This window comes from Pongo pygmaeus, chromosome 2 (genome assembly GCF_028885625.2).
Source record: "Pongo pygmaeus isolate AG05252 chromosome 2, NHGRI_mPonPyg2-v2.0_pri, whole genome shotgun sequence".
NCBI lineage: Eukaryota > Metazoa > Chordata > Mammalia > Primates > Hominidae > Pongo > Pongo pygmaeus.
In genome coordinates, this window is record NC_085930.1 from 104,958,157 (window position 1) to 104,976,905 (window position 18,749).

An 18,749-nucleotide genomic window follows, 5' to 3' on the forward strand; every position below is an offset into this window, starting at 1 on the left:
GTTGGAGCGGCGGGAGGCGGCAGCAGCGTCGGGGATGCTGTGGTGGGGGCGGAAAAAGCCAGGGCCGCACGCCGGAGGGGCTCCGGCCGCGGAGTAGATGGTGCCCAGAGGGCGGCGGGGGTGCGGAGAGACCGGCGGAGGGGCGGGGGCCCGGGGCGGCGGCAGGGGCCCGGGAGGGGGCCCGAGCGGCGGGGCCAGCCCAAGGCCCGGACCGGGGCGGGGGGCGGTGGAGGCCGTGCAGGGAGGCGGGGGATGATGGCGAGGCGGCCGCCGTGGCGGGGCCTCGGGGGACGGTCGACCCCCATACTCCTGCTCCTTCTCCTCTCTTTGTTCCCCCTCAGCCAGGAGGAGCTGGGGGGCGGTGGGCACCAGGGCTGGGACCCAGGGTTAGCTGCCACTACGGGGCCAAGGGCGCATATCGGTGGCGGAGCCTTAGCTCTTTGTCCCGAGTCTTCCGGGGTCCGGAAGGATGGGGGGCCTGGCCTGGGGGTCAGGGAGCCTATCTTCGTGGGGCTCCGAGGGAGAAGGCAAAGCGCCCGGAATAGTCGAGGGCCCCCTGAGCAGCCGAACGAGGAGCTGGGGATTGAACACGGAGTCCAGCCATTGGGCAGCCGCGAACGAGAGACAGGACAGGGACCAGGGTCTATGTTACACTGGCGCCCAGAGGTCTCCTCTTGCGGGCGGACAGGACCTTTGCAAAGAGGTAGTCTGTCACCAGGGGCTCTGTCCTCAGGGGTCCTGGGCTCGGGGAACAGCTCGCCCCTCCCTTCAGACTTTTTGGTTCGGCACCACGGTCCCAAGCCGGTGTCCTCCCAGCGGAACGCTGGGACAGGCTCCCGCAAAAGAGTGGGCACCGCGCGCTGCTGTGGGGAATTATGGGCAACAGGGAGCAAGGGTCAGGGCGAGAGAGCCACGACATCTGGAGCAGAAAGGACAGCCCCCCGGCGGAACTGTCTTCCAGGGGCCTCAGGATCTGGCCCCGAGCTGGATTCAGCACCACGCACGGCGAGGACAGCTCCTGCATCAGGTTCAGCACCGCGCGAGTCTCGGACAGCTCCCAAGCCGGCGCCCAAGCGCATGCGCTCCCGGGGTCTCTTCCGCCGCCGCTTCCTCCCGCAGCGCCCCGGGCCGCGCCCCCCGGGACTCCCGGCCCGTCCTGAACCCAGGAAAATAACCTCGGCGAACCGGGCACGCTTTCGTCGCGCCGCAAACCGCCACCCGCAGTTTCCGCAGTACAACTACCAGACGCTGGTGCCGGAGAATGAGGCAGCAGGCACCGCGGTGCTACGCGTGGTTGCGCAGGACCCGGACGCCGGCGAGGCCGGGCGCCTAGTCTACTCGCTGGCGGCACTCATGAACAGCCGCTCGCTGGAGCTGTTCAGCATCGACCCGCAGAGCGGCCTTATCCGCACCGCGGCAGCTCTGGACCGCGAGAGCATGGAGCGTCACTACCTGCGTGTGACCGCGCAGGACCACGGCTCGCCGCGCCTCTCGGCCACCACGATGGTGGCCGTGACAGTAGCCGACCGCAACGACCACTCGCCGGTTTTTGAGCAAGCGCAGTACCGAGAGACGCTTCGCGAGAATGTGGAGGAGGGCTACCCTATCCTGCAGCTGCGTGCCACTGACGGCGACGCGCCCCCCAACGCCAACCTGCGCTACCGCTTCGTGGGGCCGCCAGCTGCGCGCGCTGCAGCTGCCGCCGCCTTCGAGATTGATCCACGCTCCGGCCTCATCAGCACCAGCGGCCGAGTGGACCGCGAGCACATGGAAAGCTATGAGCTGGTGGTGGAAGCCAGCGACCAGGGCCAGGAACCCGGGCCGCGCTCGGCCACTGTGCGCGTACACATAACTGTGCTGGACGAGAACGACAACGCTCCTCAGTTCAGCGAGAAGCGCTACGTGGCGCAGGTGCGCGAGGATGTGCGCCCCCACACGGTGGTGCTGCGCGTCACGGCCACTGACCGGGACAAGGACGCTAACGGATTGGTGCACTACAACATCATCAGTGGCAATAGCCGTGGCCACTTTGCCATCGACAGCCTCACTGGCGAGATCCAAGTGGTGGCACCTCTGGACTTCGAGGCAGAGAGAGAGTATGCCTTGCGCATCAGGGCGCAGGATGCAGGCCGGCCACCGCTGTCCAACAACACGGGCCTGGCCAGCATCCAGGTGGTGGACATCAATGACCACATTCCTATTTTTGTCAGCACGCCCTTCCAAGTCTCTGTCTTGGAAAATGCTCCCTTGGGTCACTCAGTCATCCACATTCAGGCAGTCGATGCAGACCATGGGGAGAATGCCAGATTGGAGTACTCCCTAACTGGTGTGGCACCTGATACTCCTTTTGTGATAAACAGCGCCACTGGCTGGGTCTCTGTGAGTGGTCCCCTGGACCGTGAGTCTGTGGAGCATTACTTCTTTGGTGTGGAGGCTCGAGACCATGGCTCACCCCCACTCTCTGCCTCAGCCAGTGTCACAGTGACTGTGCTGGATGTTAATGACAATCGGCCTGAGTTCACAATGAAGGAGTACCACCTACGACTGAATGAGGATGCAGCTGTGGGCACCAGTGTGGTCAGCGTGACCGCAGTAGACCGTGATGCCAACAGTGCCATCAGCTACCAGATCACAGGCGGCAACACCCGGAATCGCTTTGCCATCAGCACCCAGGGGGGTGTGGGTCTGGTGACTCTGGCTCTGCCACTGGACTACAAGCAGGAACGCTACTTCAAGCTGGTACTAACTGCATCTGACCGTGCCCTTCATGATCACTGCTATGTGCACATCAACATCACAGATGCCAACACTCATCGGCCGGTCTTTCAAAGTGCCCACTACTCAGTGAGTGTGAATGAAGATCGGCCAATGGGTAGCACCATAGTGGTCATCAGTGCCTCTGATGATGACGTGGGCGAGAACGCTCGTATCACCTATCTCCTGGAGGACAACCTGCCCCAGTTCCGCATTGATGCAGACTCAGGGGCCATTACATTACAGGCCCCATTAGACTATGAGGACCAGGTGACCTACACCCTGGCTATCACAGCTCGGGACAATGGCATCCCACAGAAGGCAGACACTACTTATGTGGAGGTGATGGTCAATGATGTGAATGACAATGCTCCACAATTTGTGGCCTCCCACTATACAGGGCTGGTCTCTGAGGATGCCCCACCTTTCACCAGTGTCCTGCAGATCTCAGCCACGGACCGGGATGCTCATGCCAATGGCCGGGTCCAGTACACTTTCCAGAATGGTGAAGACGGGGATGGAGATTTTACTATTGAGCCCACCTCTGGAATTGTCCGTACAGTGAGGCGGCTGGACCGGGAGGCAGTATCAGTGTATGAGCTGACTGCCTACGCAGTGGACAGAGGTGTGCCCCCACTCCGGACTCCAGTCAGTATCCAGGTGACGGTGCAGGATGTGAACGACAATGCACCTGTCTTCCCAGCTGAGGAGTTTGAGGTGCGGGTGAAAGAGAATAGCATTGTGGGCTCAGTGGTGGCCCAGATCACTGCAGTGGACCCTGACGAAGGCCCCAATGCCCATATAATGTACCAGATCGTGGAGGGGAACATCCCTGAGCTGTTCCAAATGGACATCTTCTCTGGAGAACTGACGGCACTCATTGACCTAGACTATGAGGCTCGCCAAGAATATGTGATTGTGGTGCAGGCCACATCTGCTCCTTTGGTCAGCCGGGCCACTGTGCACGTCCGCCTGGTTGACCAGAATGACAACAGCCCTGTGCTCAACAATTTCCAGATCCTCTTCAACAACTATGTATCCAACCGTTCAGACACCTTCCCATCGGGCATTATTGGGCGCATCCCAGCTTATGACCCCGATGTCTCCGACCACCTCTTCTACTCCTTTGAGCGTGGCAATGAGCTGCAGCTGCTGGTGGTCAACCAGACCAGTGGGGAGCTGCGACTCAGCCGAAAGCTAGACAATAACCGCCCACTGGTGGCCTCCATGTTGGTGACTGTCACAGGTGAGGGGCAGGGGGCAGGCAAGTGACCCAGTGACACCAACCTGTTGGGCCTCAGGGACTCCACAGGGCACCTCAAACCAAAGAGGGATTTCTAAGCCTTCCAAGAACCCCTTAAGGGTAGGGTTCCTGCACCCTACAAGATCTGCCATAGACCTCACAAGGACTCTGCTTAGGTTCCTGGATAATCTCCACAGAATCCCAATGATTCCAAGGCATCTAGCAGACCCCATAAAGCCTGTAAAGAACTGTCTGCTACCTAGGGATAGCTCCCCTCCTGATAAAAGGTCAGAGGTCCTGGGGTAATCCTCTGGAGGTCCCAGGCAAAGCCAGTATGGGCCAGTCAGTCCACACTATGCCCATGTTCAGGCGAAGGGTTACTTTGGGTCCAGTCTGATGCTTACCCCATCTGTGCAGGAAATGACCAATACTTGAGTGGTCAGGAACAGCAGCTTACTATGGAAGCTTCAGGTGGAGAGTGGCTTCATAGGGGCTGAGACCCTGACCTTTGGGAAAATGTCCAGAGGTCCACCTGCCTCTTTCCTGTCCCATCTGCTCCAGTCTTTCACAAACCCCTCCATAATAGGAGAGCGCAGGTGGGAGAGGCTCTTGAAGTCCTGCCTACTGGAGGCTGCAGAGGTTGGGAAATAGGCTTTACTGGTGCTCATTCCTCAGTTCTGGAGCAGGGACTCCTGACACTGCCTGAGAAGGCACAACCTTCATTTATCCCTCAAGTCACTCAACAGTCTATCCTCATTGAGCACCCAGTATGTGCTAGGGTGTGGGACAAGACGAACAAGGCAGCTAAGCACCTCACCTTCATCTCTGGGGTGGTCGCTGTGAAACCACAGGACCCAGGTCTGGAGTGGCAAGCAGGCTGCTAACTCAAGAATGCTGGTGTGTGTGTGTGTATGTGTATGTCGGGGTTCAAGTCCCTCCTGGAGCTTGATAACCCAGGATTCTGGAGGGTGGCATTGAGTCTTCACTGGGCCAGGGCCCCTTCTAGTGCCATGGAAGAGCAATTTGCTGACCAAAAATAGGAGATAGGTGATTCCTGATCCGGAACTCTTCTTTTCTGGAGGGGATGTTTTGCTGGTTCTGCTATGCTGGAGGAGGGGAGAAGGGAAAGGTGGCTGGGAATGAGTGGCCAGTGGCCCTAGCTCCTCTCTGTGTCCTGAGTTGGGGTGGCCTGCTGACCATGATGACTTGGGGAAGTGTGAGTTACTGAGTACTTAGGCTACTTGAGTGCTGTTGGGGGAGTGACTTGCTAACCCATGGGCACTGTGTGGGGTTGCTTGATCCTTGGCCCAGACCCCTCCATGTATTGGGGATTGGGGGAGCAGCAGCTTTTTGACACCTTGATGCTGGGGGAGCTGGTGGTCACTAGACCCAGACTCCCTTGTGTCCTGGTGGGGTCAGCCTGCTGACTTAGAGGTTCTGGGGGCCTAGGTTATCACTGGCCCCAGCCCTCTCGTGTCCCAGGGAGGGGCGGCCACTGTCCCCAGGATGACCACTGCCCCTGCCCCCACCTGCAGATGGTCTGCACAGCGTGACGGCGCAGTGTGTGCTGCGCGTGGTCATCATCACGGAGGAGTTGCTGGCCAACAGCCTGACCGTGCGCCTTGAGAACATGTGGCAGGAGCGCTTCCTGTCACCGCTGCTGGGCCGCTTCCTCGAGGGCGTGGCTGCGGTGCTCGCTACGCCCGCTGAGGACGTCTTCATCTTCAACATCCAGAACGACACAGACGTAGGGGGCACTGTGCTCAATGTGAGTTTCTCGGCGCTGGCTCCACGTGGGACCGGGGCGGGCGCTGCGGGGCCCTGGTTTAGCTCCGAGGAACTGCAGGAGCAGTTGTACGTGCGCCGGGCGGCGCTGGCGGCTCGCTCCCTGCTCGACGTACTGCCCTTCGACGACAACGTGTGCCTGCGAGAGCCCTGTGAGAACTACATGAAATGCGTGTCCGTGCTCCGCTTTGACTCGTCCGCGCCCTTCCTGGCTTCGGCCTCCACGCTGTTCCGACCCATCCAGCCCATCGCTGGCCTGCGCTGCCGCTGCCCGCCCGGATTCACGGGAGACTTTTGCGAGACCGAGCTCGACCTCTGCTACTCCAACCCATGTCGCAACGGCGGAGCCTGCGCGCGGCGCGAGGGAGGCTACACGTGCGTCTGCCGCCCGCGCTTCACCGGTGAGCAGGGCGCCGGGCCAGAGCCGGGGGAAGCACGGGCCAAGGCTGGGGGCGGGACCACAATGCGAGTAAGTACGGGGAGTCACTTCTGAGGCCACCGGCTGGTATGGACGCGGTTAGGCCAGAAGCGGTAGAGCGTGGCCGGGAGGGGCCGCAGCCGAGGCAGCGAGGAGACTGGGGAGGGGGCGGGGCCAGACGGAAGGGGCGTGTCCACCGAAGAGCGCGACCTTTCGGGGGTCTTGGCACCCGGCTTCGGGGCGCGCTGTCTTTGAAGGGGCCGGAGCAGGGGCGGGCGTGGGCGTGACCGCCTCTGACCGCGGCTTGGCCCCCAGGAGAGGACTGCGAGCTGGACACCGAGGCCGGCCGCTGCGTGCCGGGCGTCTGCCGCAACGGGGGCACCTGCACCGACGCGCCCAACGGCGGCTTTCGCTGCCAGTGCCCGGCAGGCGGCGCCTTCGAGGGCCCGCGCTGCGAGGTGGCTGCGCGCTCCTTCCCGCCCAGTTCGTTCGTCATGTTTCGCGGCCTGCGGCAGCGATTCCACCTTACGCTGTCCCTCTCGTAGGTGTCCGCCCCGTGTCTGAGCGCCTCCACGCCGCCCCCACCTACCCGCCCTGACTCAGATTCCTGACTGTCCCGTCCCGGCATCCCCACGAGACACCGCCCCTCCCCTGACGCCCCGCCCGGGGTCTCCTGACCTCGCTGCACCCGCGTCCCCCCAGTCGGTCCCACCGTCCCTCGTCGCTTCCTCTCTCGCCCCAGCCCCTTCTCCTCGCAGGGATGGTGGGTGTGAAGTGGTACCCTGCTCCTGACGCCCCCACCCCCGCAACCCCCTCCCACCCCGCCCAGGTTCGCGACGGTGCAGCAGAGCGGGCTGCTCTTCTACAACGGGCGCCTGAACGAGAAGCACGACTTCCTGGCCCTGGAACTCGTGGCTGGCCAAGTGCGGCTCACATATTCCACGGGTGGGTGCCCCGGATGTGACGGCGAAAGGGTGCATGTGTGCTGGAGGACGCAGGGCCCAAGTCCCCTCAGGTTTGCTTCACTGTGCACCTGAGCACACACTCCACACCATACAAGCAGTGAAGACCTAGCTCCTTGGCCATTTCCCTGTGGGAAGGTCCCTCCCTCCAAGAAGTCTGTTTCTCCTGTCTGTTTAAAGGCACTCTGAGCCAGCCATTGTGGTCTCCAGTGGGGGGACTGATCTGATGCATCCAGGGTGGCCCTGGGAATGGTTGTGTTTATATGACTGGGGTGGGATGGGGCGACTCCGCTGCTCCTGATGATTCCACATGCATCTCCCCTCCAGGTGAATCCAATACCGTGGTCAGCCCCACAGTTCCAGGGGGCTTGAGTGATGGGCAATGGCATACAGTGCATCTGAGATACTACAACAAGGTGGGGGCCATCCCTGGCATCGGGTATGAGGGGAGTTGGGATGCTGACTTCTGCTCCTCATGGGTTACTAGGGGCACTGTTGACTGGTGTGCCTGTGTCTTCAGCCCCGGACAGATGCCCTAGGGGGTGCACAGGGCCCCTCCAAGGACAAGGTGGCTGTGCTGAGCGTGGATGATTGTGATGTGGCCGTGGCTCTGCAGTTTGGTGCTGAGATTGGCAACTACTCATGCGCGGCTGCTGGTGTGCAAACAAGCTCCAAGAAGTGAGGCCCCTGCCCCCTGGTCCCCTTGTCCGCTGCCTACCAAAGCCCACTCCAACCCTTCACATCCCATTCCTCATCCCATCCTGCCAAACTCTCCCATCTTTCCCCCAAACCACCAAGATTTCCCTCTCCTCTCAAAGACCCTGAAAGCCTACTCACCCTAGCCCCCAATCCTGTATTCCACCCCATACTCCCTCCTCCCACACACAGTCCCCAGGCAGTCCTCCAAAGCCTCCACCTCCCCACCCCAGTCTCACTAATGTCCCACGTCCCCTCTGAGTCCCTTCATCTCATGTCCAGTCCCCCAGACTCTTCACGTCTCCATCCCCTCCCCAGCCAGCCAGATGCCTCACTCTTGCATCATAGCCCTCAACCCCCGTTCACCTACCTTTCCCCAGACCATCGGCCCATCACGGGCACCCCTTTGCACCCCAACTGAAGTAAGATCCTAACTCCTTCCCCAGCTTGGCCTTATTTTCCTCCCTCAATCACCCTACCCTCTGGGTCCTACCCCCCTGCTTCCTGTGGCCCCCCAGGAGCAACTCTACTCTGGCCCCAGTCCCACCAATGACCCAGACCCCTGATCCCCAGGTCCCTGGACCTGACGGGCCCTCTTCTTCTGGGAGGTGTCCCCAACCTCCCCGAGAACTTCCCTGTATCCCATAAGGACTTCATCGGCTGTATGCGGGACCTGCACATTGATGGCCGCCGAGTGGACATGGCGGCTTTTGTTGCAAATAATGGCACCATGGCAGGTAGGCCTGAAGCTTCCACCAGCCCAGCCCGTGGCCCTGTCCCCATCATAGGGAGGAAGTGGAGGACTCCATGGGGTGACTCCATGCCTGACTTCAAGCCAGTCTCCTTTGGTGGCAAGCACCATGCTACAGCCCAGACTTTAGGGCCTGACTCTTACCAACCCCACTCATCGAAAGAAAATGGGAAATGGGGCTGAGATCTTGGTCTCTTTCAGCCCCTCTGGACACTAAAGTCCTGTCCAGCACTTGTACCCCCCAACCCTTGTTCTCATGTCCTCCATGTGCTTTCCTCTCCCAGGCTGCCAAGCCAAGCTACACTTTTGTGACTCAGGCCCCTGCAAGAACAGTGGCTTCTGCTCGGAGCACTGGGGCGGCTTCAGCTGCGACTGCCCTGTGGGCTTCGGCGGCAAAGACTGTCGGCTTAGTAAGTGGGCAGCATGGGGCAGGGGGGCCTGCAGGGTCAGATCTGTTCCTGGGGCAGGGGCTGTAACCCTGTTTCTCTTATCCACTCAGCTATGGCCCATCCCCACCATTTCCGTGGCAACGGCACACTGAGCTGGAACTTTGGAAGTGACATGGCTGTGTCTGTGCCATGGTACCTGGGGCTGGCATTTCGGACACGGGCAACGCAGGGGGTCCTGATGCAAGTGCAGGCTGGGCCACACAGCACACTCCTTTGCCAGGTGTGTCCACTCTGCTCACCCTCCCTATACCCTCAGTTCTCAGTCTCTTAGGCCGCCACTGACATTCTTGTGGGTTCAGGTTGGTCACACAGCATACTTTTCTGCCAGATGTCCCAACCACACTTGACCCTGCTCTGGACCCTAGCCCTTGATTCTCTTTCCATCATTATATCCTCTGCAGGTGCAGGGCTCCAGCATAGCTCTCTCTTATGCAAGCTGCACCAACCCACCCACAACACCTGGTCCTATCCTCTGCCCCCTGACCCCATATCAGCAAGCAACATGATGTCCCCTGGCACAGTGCCCTGTGTGCCAGGTATAACCTTGACCCCACTGTTCTGACCTCTGATATTCCTGACCTCTGAGCCCTCTGATCTCACCTCCAAGTCCCAGCCCACTTGGGGCTCTAACCCCAGGGTTATGCATCTCTGCCCACAGCTAGATCGGGGGTTACTGTCTGTGACAGTGACCAGGGGCTCGGGCCGTGCTTCCCATCTCCTTCTGGACCAGGTGACTGTCAGTGATGGCCAGTGGCACGATCTGCGGCTGGAGTTGCAGGAGGAACCAGGTGGCCGGCGGGGCCACCATGTCCTCATGGTCTCACTGGACTTTAGCCTCTTCCAGGTCTGGCCTCTGACCCCGGGGTAGTCTGTTCTCAGCCTTCCAACCAGATCCGCCTTATTTGACCCCACCTCTAGTCCAGCTCCTCTCAGTTCCCTCCACTGCACCGAGTCTGATGTTCTACCCCCAGTTCCCCACCATATATCCTTGCACTGAGCCCACCCACCAGCCAGGTTGGTCCACTCTCAGGCCCTCTTTGTGCCAGATTTGGGGCCTGGTCTTGGGGAACCTCTGTAGCCAGCACTTTGCCTGATTCCTAGAAGCCCCTTCTAGTCTCTGCCCCAGTCTCCACCCACCCCCGGTCAAAATCAAGCAATATTAAGGTCTGCTGTGGGTCCAGGAGGGAGGGGGCAGCCTGGAAGGGCTATAAGAAGGCCAAGACTGACTCTGGGCTATGACAGGGGTTCATCAGGTCCCTCTCCCTCAGTGCTGACTGCCCCCCTTCCTCCAGGACACCATGGCGGTGGGGAGTGAGCTGCAGGGCCTGAAGGTAAAGCAGCTCCATGTGGGAGGCCTGCCCCCCGGCAGTGCAGAAGAGGCTCCTCAGGGTCTGGTTGGCTGCATCCAGGTGGGGGTCAGCATGGGAATGTGATATGGGGCATTAGAGTCAGGGGTCAGAGGTCAGGGGCTTCTTGGGACCTGAAAGGCAGCATTCAAGTGGGGGTTGGCGCGAGGGGGTGAATGACCCAGAGTTGAGAGCTAGGTCAAGCCTTTCTGTGGCATTGGAGGTGGGAGTCTAGCTTGGATTATCAAGGGCCTTTAGGAATCTGTGTCAGAAACAGCACAATTAGGGTCCCACAGGGGTACCAAATTGGGGATATTTTTGAGGCCTGGGTTTTTTTTTTGAGGGTATCAGAAGACTGTATGTCAGGGATCATCAGACCGGGTGGCTGGCTCTGCAGTACTTGAGGCTGAGGTGCCTTAACATGGTCTCACCCCTTGCTGGCTGTGTGTCCACAGGGGGTGTGGCTCGGCTCCACACCCTCTGGCTCCCCGGCCCTGCTACCCCCCAGCCACCGAGTGAATGCGGAGCCTGGCTGTGTCGTGACCAACGCCTGTGCCTCTGAGCCCTGCCCACCTCACGCAGACTGCCGGGACCTCTGGCAGACCTTTTCTTGCACCTGCCGGCCAGGTGGGCCTTGAGAGAGTTGGGGGAAGGGTGACCTGGGCAGGCGTTAGGGGCCCATGATGAAGACTGGGGAACCTGAAGGAGGCAGGGACTCGGGATGGGTGCCTGCTTCCTTCCATGCTCTGCGACCAGGGTCCCGAGCTTTCTGATCCAATCTGCAGGTTACTACGGCCCAGGCTGTGTGGATGCCTGCCTCCTGAACCCCTGTCAGAACCAGGGATCATGCCGGCACCTGCCAGGAGCCCCCCATGGCTATACCTGTGACTGTGTGGGTGGCTATTTCGGGCACCACTGTGAGCACAGGTAAGAGGCTGGGGCTGAGGCGATGGGGAGACCTGGCAGGGACAGGGAGGGTCGCTGGGATACCATGGAGGCATCTTACCTGGCTCTGCACCCCCAGGATGGACCAGCAGTGCCCACGGGGCTGGTGGGGGAGCCCAACCTGTGGCCCCTGCAACTGTGACGTTCACAAAGGTTTTGATCCCAACTGCAACAAGACAAATGGGCAGTGTCACTGCAAGGTGCGCCTGGCCCCTGACCTTTTAACCCTTCCTTGGACGCAATCTGCAATTCCCGTCCAGCTTGCTGACCTCTGCCACCTGACTTGGGCCCTAACCTCCTGCCTGTGTCCTGTGACCTAGTTGCTGTCTCTCTTCCTTTACCCGTGACCCCTCCCTTGCCTTCACGCATGGCCCAGGTGTCCTCTGGCCCATGAGCACTGTTCTCTTGACCCTTTATCCTTGATTCCACTCATTCCCCAAGCCCTGACCTCTGACTTCAGGCCCCTGGCCCATCCTCAAACAGGAGTTCCACTACCGACCGCGGGGCAGTGACTCTTGCCTCCCATGTGACTGCTACCCTGTGGGCTCCACCTCGCGCTCATGTGCACCCCACAGCGGGCAGTGCCCCTGTCGCCCAGGAGCCCTTGGCCGCCAGTGCAACAGCTGTGACAGTCCCTTCGCAGAGGTGACAGCCAGCGGCTGCCGGGGTGAGCAGGCTCCACCCAGCTCCACCCATAGAGGGCTGGTTCCAGTGTGCCACCATCACATATCAGTGGCACACTTGGCTCCTTGGGGACTCTGGAAGCTTCTCCTGAGAGAGACCACTTACACCCAGGGAACCCTACCTTTGCCCCAAGTACTTTGCTGACCTGTCACAGAATCTGACAGGTCAGCTCCTGAGAAGCCAGCAGGAGTGGCGGGCAGTGGGCCTTGTGGGGGGGGTGGTGGAGGGGCAGTGGGTGTGGCTGTCACCTGCCCTGGACCCTGACTGCCTGGCTCAGCACCTCTTCTCTCTCTAGTGCTCTATGATGCCTGCCCTAAGTCCCTGAGATCTGGTGTGTGGTGGCCCCAGACAAAGTTTGGCGTCCTGGCCACAGTGCCCTGTCCCCGGGGGGCCCTGGGTGAGTATGTGGGGAGAAAGGACATCACTGAGGGTGGGGGTGGGCCTGTCCTTTGACTGCTAGAGCCATCTCTTTTCCTAAATTGGGTGGCTTTGTTCCTACAAAGAGGTGGAAGTGGGGTGGGAGTCCATGTGGGCCCCTCACTACCGATTAGGGGCTCTGGGCCCCTCCCTACACCCTCATTGAGCCTCCATCTGTTTCTCTTGGCTTCTGGGCAGGATTGCGGGGTGCAGGTAAGGGGTACGTGTTTGCTCAGGTGCGCTGCCCCCTCCCACTGCCAGAGCTTTTGCAGAACTCTCCTGCTGCCTGAGGTCCCTGCAGACCCCTCCCTGCTGCCTGAAGTCCCTGCAGGCCCCTTCTGGCTATCTGAGTACTCCAGGGGCCCTTCTCTGATGCCTGAGATCCTCAGAGACCATTCCCCATTGCCTGAGGACCCTGCTGACCCCTCCTCAGTTCCTGGGGTCCCCATAGGACTTTCCCCACTGCCTGAGGTCACGAAAGATCCCTCCTCAGTCTGAGAACCCTATAGCTCCTTCCTGCTGCTTGGGGGCACCTCCCCACTGCCTGGAGGTCCCCTCAGAACACTCCCTGCTGCTTGAGGTCTCTGCAGTGGCTGGACAGAGATTGTTTGCGTACGCATGCTCATGTGTGTATCTCTGTGCCTGTGCACGTATCTGTGAACCTGTTGCGGGGAGGGGATTCTGTGATTAAGTTAGGCTCTCTCTTGCTGGTAGCTACAAACTTTTTTAAGATCCAAGTCAATTCTCATTCAACCTCCATCCCAACCCCAGAGACAAGGGAGAGAAATGACAGCAAAGTAACCACTGGGGCAGTTAAAACTTGTGTGAGAATCCTCCCACCTGACTTTCACTGGATGTTCCTAGAAGCCCTCTTCTGTGTTGGCATGTCTGTGTGTGTGCGAGAGAGCATTGTGTGTCTGCGTGCTGGTCTGGTCCATACATCTGTGTGTAATTGGTGAGCATTGGTGTGTGTCTGTGTGAACCGGCACATCTATGAGCCTGTCCTGGCCCACGTGGGTGAGTGTGTGCAGCCCCACCCTTGTGCTTTGTGTGATTGCTGGTTGAGAATGGTCTACAGCCCTCTCAGGAATTGCCTGACAAGCAGCTGGGGCCTACCTGGGCTTCGGCCGCTACCTCCAGGGGTGCAGCTATAGATGCTCATGACTCTGACTTCTGCCTCAGGGATTCCCCCAACATAGGAGAGGGTGCTGTGGTTATCTCCTCAGCAAAGGTATCCAGGCCCCAGGCCTGACCAGGGGTTGCCTGCCTCCAGGTGCTGCTGTGCGGCTGTGTGATGAGGCCCAGGGTTGGCTGGAGCCCGACCTCTTCAACTGTACCTCCCCTGCCTTTCGAGAGCTCAGTCTGCTGGTGAGACTGCCCAGACCTTTTCCTGCAACCTAAGACCTTCCTTGGCCTGTCTTGGGCCCCAGATACCACATCCTAGCCCTTGAATTCCTGAGCCTTTCCTGGTTGCCCTTTAATCTGGCAAGGCTTTCTCCCTGTGAGGCTTTGGAGGAAGGCCTAAGGGACCACAGAGCAACGCATCTCCTTGTCCTGGCAGCTGGATGGCCTAGAGCTGAACAAGACGGCACTGGATACCATGGAGGCCAAAAAGCTGGCTCAGCGGCTACGGGAGGTGACTGGCCACACTGACCACTATTTTAGCCAAGATGTTCGAGTCACTGCCCGCCTGCTGGCCCACCTGCTGGCCTTCGAGAGCCATCAGCAGGGCTTCGGGCTGACAGCCACACAGGATGCCCACTTCAATGAGGTGGGGCTGTGCCCTATGTTCTCAGTGCCTTGGCCCCTCAGCTCCCAGCCTCCTGCCCCTGGATCCCCAGCTCAGGCTCCTGCTGTCCTCTTGGGAAGTGAAGGTCCTGGGTTCTCCCTCTGTCCTTGTCCTCTCCAGCCCCACCCCCTTGCCTGTTGGAGCCCCTCCGAGCACCTGTCCAGACCTCTCATGCCTGCCCTATCCCCTCATACATCCTCACCACCTGGCTGAGCTCAATTCTATTTCCATCCTCCCAGAATCTGCTGTGGGTCGGCTCTGCACTGCTTGCTCCAGAGACAGGGGACTTGTGGGCGGCGCTGGGGCAGCGGGCTCCTGGGGGCTCCCCAGGCAGCGCGGGGCTGGTGAGGCACCTGGAGGAGTATGCAGCCACGCTCGCAAGGAATATGGAACTCACATACCTGAATCCCATGGGGCTGGTGACGCCTAATATCAGTGCGTTGGGCAGGGGGCGGGTAGGGCGGGGCACAGCAGCGGGCCATGAAAGGGCAGGTACCTGAAGGTCTGAGGGGCTGTGGCTATCGATGCCAATGTTAATGGCAGGAGACTCAGCCACGGCCCTCAGCGTTTTGTAGGGACAGGCTCCGAGCTGGTAGCATGGAAAACAGATTGTGGGACTCAGGTGCGGGATGCAAGTAAGAGGGGAGTAGAACCATTGGCAGGGGGAAGAGGTCCATGATGGGCCTCCCCTTTCTTTCTCCTGGGTAGTGCTCAGCATTGACCGCATGGAGCACCCCAGTTCTCCCCGGGGGGCCCGTCGCTACCCTCGCTACCATAGCAACCTCTTTCGGGGCCAGGATGCCTGGGATCCTCACACCCATGTGCTGCTGCCTTCCCAGTCCCCACGGCCATCCCCATCTGAAGGTGAGAGCCCCTGGGGGACCTCTGGGCCAAGTCCTGTCTCTCTGTCCCCCCAACCAGATACCATGTTGCCCTCCTGCCAATTTTCCCCTTTCCAGACCTCCCCAGTGTCAGACCCTCCCACATCTCCCCTCCACCCTCCACTCTCCCACATCTCCCCTCCACCCACCACCCTGCCTCCCACATCTCCCCTCCACCCTCCACCTTGCCACACCTTCACTTTGTCAGACCCTCTCCCTCATCACAGATGACCCCTCCCAGACCTTGACTGTTACTTTCTGGGTTCATGCTCCCTGCACTCCCCAATTCTGCTCCCGCAGGGAAGAGACCCCCATGCTTGATCGGGTTCAGAGCTGGGTTGGTGGGTGCTTTGGGTCAAAGGTCACTGACAGAAGCTCCTCCTCCTCTCCTGGCAGTTCTGCCCACAAGCAGCAGCATGGAAAACTCCACCACCTCAAGTGTGGTCCCCCCACCAGCCTCGCCAGAGCCAGAGCCTCGGATCTCCATTATCATTCTCCTCGTTTACCGCACCTTGGGGGGACTGCTCCCTGCCCAGTTCCAGGCAGAACGCCGAGGTGCCAGGTACTCAGGCCCCTCACCCCTGAGCTTCCTGCGAACTTCTCAGCCCGGCAGCCCCTTTTTTGGTGGGTAGATGCGTAGGTTCACAACACACAGAGAGGAGCACAGCTCCAGGGAGCCCTGTCCTTGCTGGGTTCTGTGTGAATCTTATTCTCTGGAGTTGTGCAGAGTGACAGAGCCACAGACTGACAGACACAGAGGCACACACAGGAGGGATCCATGAGCCAGGTACAGACAGACCAAAGGGCTGACAGAGACAGACAAGGACAGGCTGACTGATGGGGGTAGGAAGGAGGGCAATCAGAGGCAAACAGTTGCAGGTCCCCTGGAGCTGCTCAGCCCCTCAGCAGCCCAGCAGAGGCTGGAGGGATTCTTAGAAACAGCTTCCACTCTGGGGACATCCCAGACCCTGGGTCAGCCCTGGCGAGTGGCATGAAGACGGGGTGAGGCAAGCAGGCTGAGCGTGGGGAGGTCAGCAGTGTGCAAGCCCAGATGGATGTCTCTCCAGGCTTCCCCAGAACCCCGTCATGAACTCCCCTGTGGTCAGCGTGGCTGTGTTCCACGGACGCAACTTCCTAAGGGGAATTCTGGAGTCCCCCATCAGCCTAGAGTTTCGCCTGCTACAGACAGCGAATCGGAGCAAGGCGATCTGTGTGCAGTGGGACCCACCTGGCCTGTGAGGACCCCCCATTCTGGAAACCCTTGGTCCCCTGTTAGCCCTTGGGAGGCCAACTAATAGTCCCAGCCTTCCCCTGGGGCCCCCACTAGTGCTGTTGTGCAACCCGGACCATGAGGAGTGCTGTACGCCAACTCCAGGCACCCTCAGCCCTTCCCATGATGTCTCACAAACCCCTGCCTGACAGTGGGTCACAGTTGTGTCTAACTGCCCTGTGGCTGCAGGGCGGAGCAGCATGGTGTGTGGACAGCACGGGACTGTGAGCTGGTGCACAGGAATGGGTCCCACGCACGGTGTCGCTGCAGCCGGACAGGGACCTTTGGGGTCCTCATGGATGCCTCTCCCCGTGAGGTGGGGCTGTGTTCGGTGTCCCAAGGAAGTGGGGGGGTCAAAGGGACACGGGGATTCTGCCCAACAACCCATCAACCATCCCTGTCTCTGTAGAGGCTGGAGGGCGACCTGGAGCTGCTGGCTGTGTTCACCCACGTGGTCGTGGCTGTGTCTGTGGCTGCGCTGGTGCTGACTGCAGCCGTCCTGCTGAGCCTGCGCAGCCTCAAGTCCAATGTGCGTGGGATCCATGCCAATGTGGCAGCCGCCCTGGGGGTGGCAGAGCTCCTCTTCCTGCTGGGGATTCACAGGACCCACAATCAGGTGCAGGATCAGGGCCAGGGAACTTGTGTCCCGATGACCCTACTGGCCCAGGAGGCCTGGGGCCAAAACTCAGGGTCAGAGGTCAGGGATGCTCGGGTTGGGGCCAGGGTTTTCAGCAGGATGCTGGGGTAAAATATTGTGGTTTAGGGGTGAGAGGTGGGAAGCAGATGCCTGGGGTAGGGGTCAGAGGTGGGTGAGGCAGGAGAGGTCCTGACATGCCCCCCTGCCCTCAGCTGGTGTGCACTGCAGTCGCCATCCTCCTGCACTACTTCTTCCTCAGCACCTTCGCGTGGCTCTTCGTGCAGGGGCTACACCTCTACCGCATGCAGGTTGAACCACGCAACGTGGACCGCGGCGCAATGCGCTTCTACCATGCCCTGGGCTGGGGCGTCCCTGCTGTGCTGCTGGGTGAGGGCTGTGACCCCCAACCTCCATCCATCACATGGCCTGACCCCGACCCTGTCCCCACTCCTGCTCATGACCCCCAACCTCAAACCCCAAGCCATCTATTCATGGGGGAGCTGCTCTGCCTTCACCCATGCTTTCTCCCATACATGGGCTGGTCAGCAGCTCTGGAACACACACCCTCAGGCCTACCCTTTCTCTTCCCAAGGCCTTGCTGTGGGCCTGGACCCTGAGGGCTATGGGAACCCTGACTTCTGCTGGATCTCAGTCCACGAGCCCCTCATCTGGAGCTTTGCTGGCCCTGTTGTCCTGGTCATAGTGGTGAGTGCCCTGTACTTCCCTCCCTCATGGGGGGAGGAGGTGCAGTGGACTCAGCTGAGGGCAGTCAGGTGGCATTCTGCAGGCTTCCTGGGCTCGGCCTTCATTTTTTCTGTCCTCTGGTCAGTGGCCACCCCCATTCAACTGGCATGGAGATGGGGGCGCAGGGTCAGAGATTCAGTTGCCTGTCCCTGCCTCTGTCTCTGCATCTCTCTCTCTCTCAGTCCCTCTCTGGTTCCCAATTTCTTTTTCTGTGATGCTAAGCTCCTTTGGTGTGTGTGTGTATGTGTGAATTTCTCACTGGTTCTGCCTCTCTCCGTGAATCTTAGTCTCTCTCTGTCTCTCATTGCCTCTCTCTCTCTCTCTCTCTCTCTGCCCTGCCCGGCCCCACATGTCTGGCCATGGGTCCAGATGAACGGGACCATGTTTCTCCTCGCTGCCCGCACATCCTGCTCCACAGGGCAGAGGGAGGCCAAGAAGACCTCTGCACTGTGAGTTGGCTGACTGGAGGAAGGGGGGTTCTCAGGATGGCAGGCCCCTCCTGGGTGGGGTCTGGGGCCCCCATATCTTCCCTGGTGCAGGTTGGGCTCCAAGTTCTGGATGAAGGAATGAAGTCACACCTGCCCTGACCTGTGGTCCCTCTCTGGCGCCCTCGCTATACTGTGGCCCCACATGTGCTTCTGCCCTGCTGTCTCTCCTTGTCCTCTGGGTCCCCCCAGAGTCTCCCGTGGCCTGGGTGGCTCACTTTGCCCCCTGCCCTGTGTGTTCCCACCTGTCTTCCATACCCTCCCTTGTGGCTCCCATGCCCGTGTTTCCCACGTGTCCTCGCGGCCCTGACTGCTCTCCTGCTTCTTTGTGGGACCTCCCAACTCCCCCAGTGTCCTCCAGAGACCTCCATGTTCCCGTGTGAGCTCGTTTTTTTCACGTTTCGTGTGTGGCCCCTGTGTGTCCTCCCGTGTTCCCTGCATGAGTCCTACATGAGCCTTGCATGTCCTCCTGTGTCTTCCCATGTCCCCACAG

The 18,749-nt window shown here is 60.2% G+C and overlaps 1 protein-coding gene across 6 annotated transcripts in view; it reads left to right on the plus strand.

The window, feature by feature from the left end:
• CELSR3 (cadherin EGF LAG seven-pass G-type receptor 3) overlaps positions 1 to 18,749 on the plus strand; it is a 25,966-nt gene continuing 7,217 nt past the window's right edge. For 3 of the 6 annotated variants that reach the window (XM_054481599.1, XM_054481600.1, XM_054481602.2), the window contains exons 1-28: positions 251 to 4,000; positions 5,533 to 6,183; positions 6,516 to 6,741; positions 7,030 to 7,145; positions 7,490 to 7,578; positions 7,683 to 7,840; positions 8,432 to 8,595; positions 8,894 to 9,019; positions 9,109 to 9,278; positions 9,717 to 9,902; positions 10,351 to 10,467; positions 10,860 to 11,031; positions 11,190 to 11,331; positions 11,429 to 11,549; positions 11,833 to 12,016; positions 12,329 to 12,430; positions 12,649 to 12,663; positions 13,724 to 13,818; positions 14,012 to 14,221; positions 14,479 to 14,674; positions 14,948 to 15,103; positions 15,517 to 15,682; positions 16,188 to 16,355; positions 16,580 to 16,706; positions 16,800 to 17,006; positions 17,240 to 17,414; positions 17,620 to 17,732; positions 18,141 to 18,220. In XM_054481599.1, the coding sequence (XP_054337574.1) occupies positions 253 to 4,000; positions 5,533 to 6,183; positions 6,516 to 6,741; positions 7,030 to 7,145; positions 7,490 to 7,578; positions 7,683 to 7,840; positions 8,432 to 8,595; positions 8,894 to 9,019; positions 9,109 to 9,278; positions 9,717 to 9,902; positions 10,351 to 10,467; positions 10,860 to 11,031; positions 11,190 to 11,331; positions 11,429 to 11,549; positions 11,833 to 12,016; positions 12,329 to 12,430; positions 12,649 to 12,663; positions 13,724 to 13,818; positions 14,012 to 14,221; positions 14,479 to 14,674; positions 14,948 to 15,103; positions 15,517 to 15,682; positions 16,188 to 16,355; positions 16,580 to 16,706; positions 16,800 to 17,006; positions 17,240 to 17,414; positions 17,620 to 17,732; positions 18,141 to 18,220 (8,180 nt within the window). In that variant the 5' untranslated portion in view covers positions 251 to 252. Of the gene's footprint in view, positions 4,001 to 5,532; positions 6,184 to 6,515; positions 6,742 to 7,029; positions 7,146 to 7,489; positions 7,579 to 7,682; positions 7,841 to 8,431; positions 8,596 to 8,893; positions 9,020 to 9,108; positions 9,279 to 9,716; positions 9,903 to 10,350; positions 10,468 to 10,859; positions 11,032 to 11,189; positions 11,332 to 11,428; positions 11,550 to 11,832; positions 12,017 to 12,328; positions 12,431 to 12,648; positions 12,664 to 13,723; positions 13,819 to 14,011; positions 14,222 to 14,478; positions 14,675 to 14,947; positions 15,104 to 15,516; positions 15,683 to 16,187; positions 16,356 to 16,579; positions 16,707 to 16,799; positions 17,007 to 17,239; positions 17,415 to 17,619; positions 17,733 to 18,140; positions 18,221 to 18,448; positions 18,739 to 18,749 lie in introns of those variants that run through there. The other 3 variants (XM_054481604.2, XM_054481601.1, XM_063661177.1) reach the window with 3 other exon arrangements.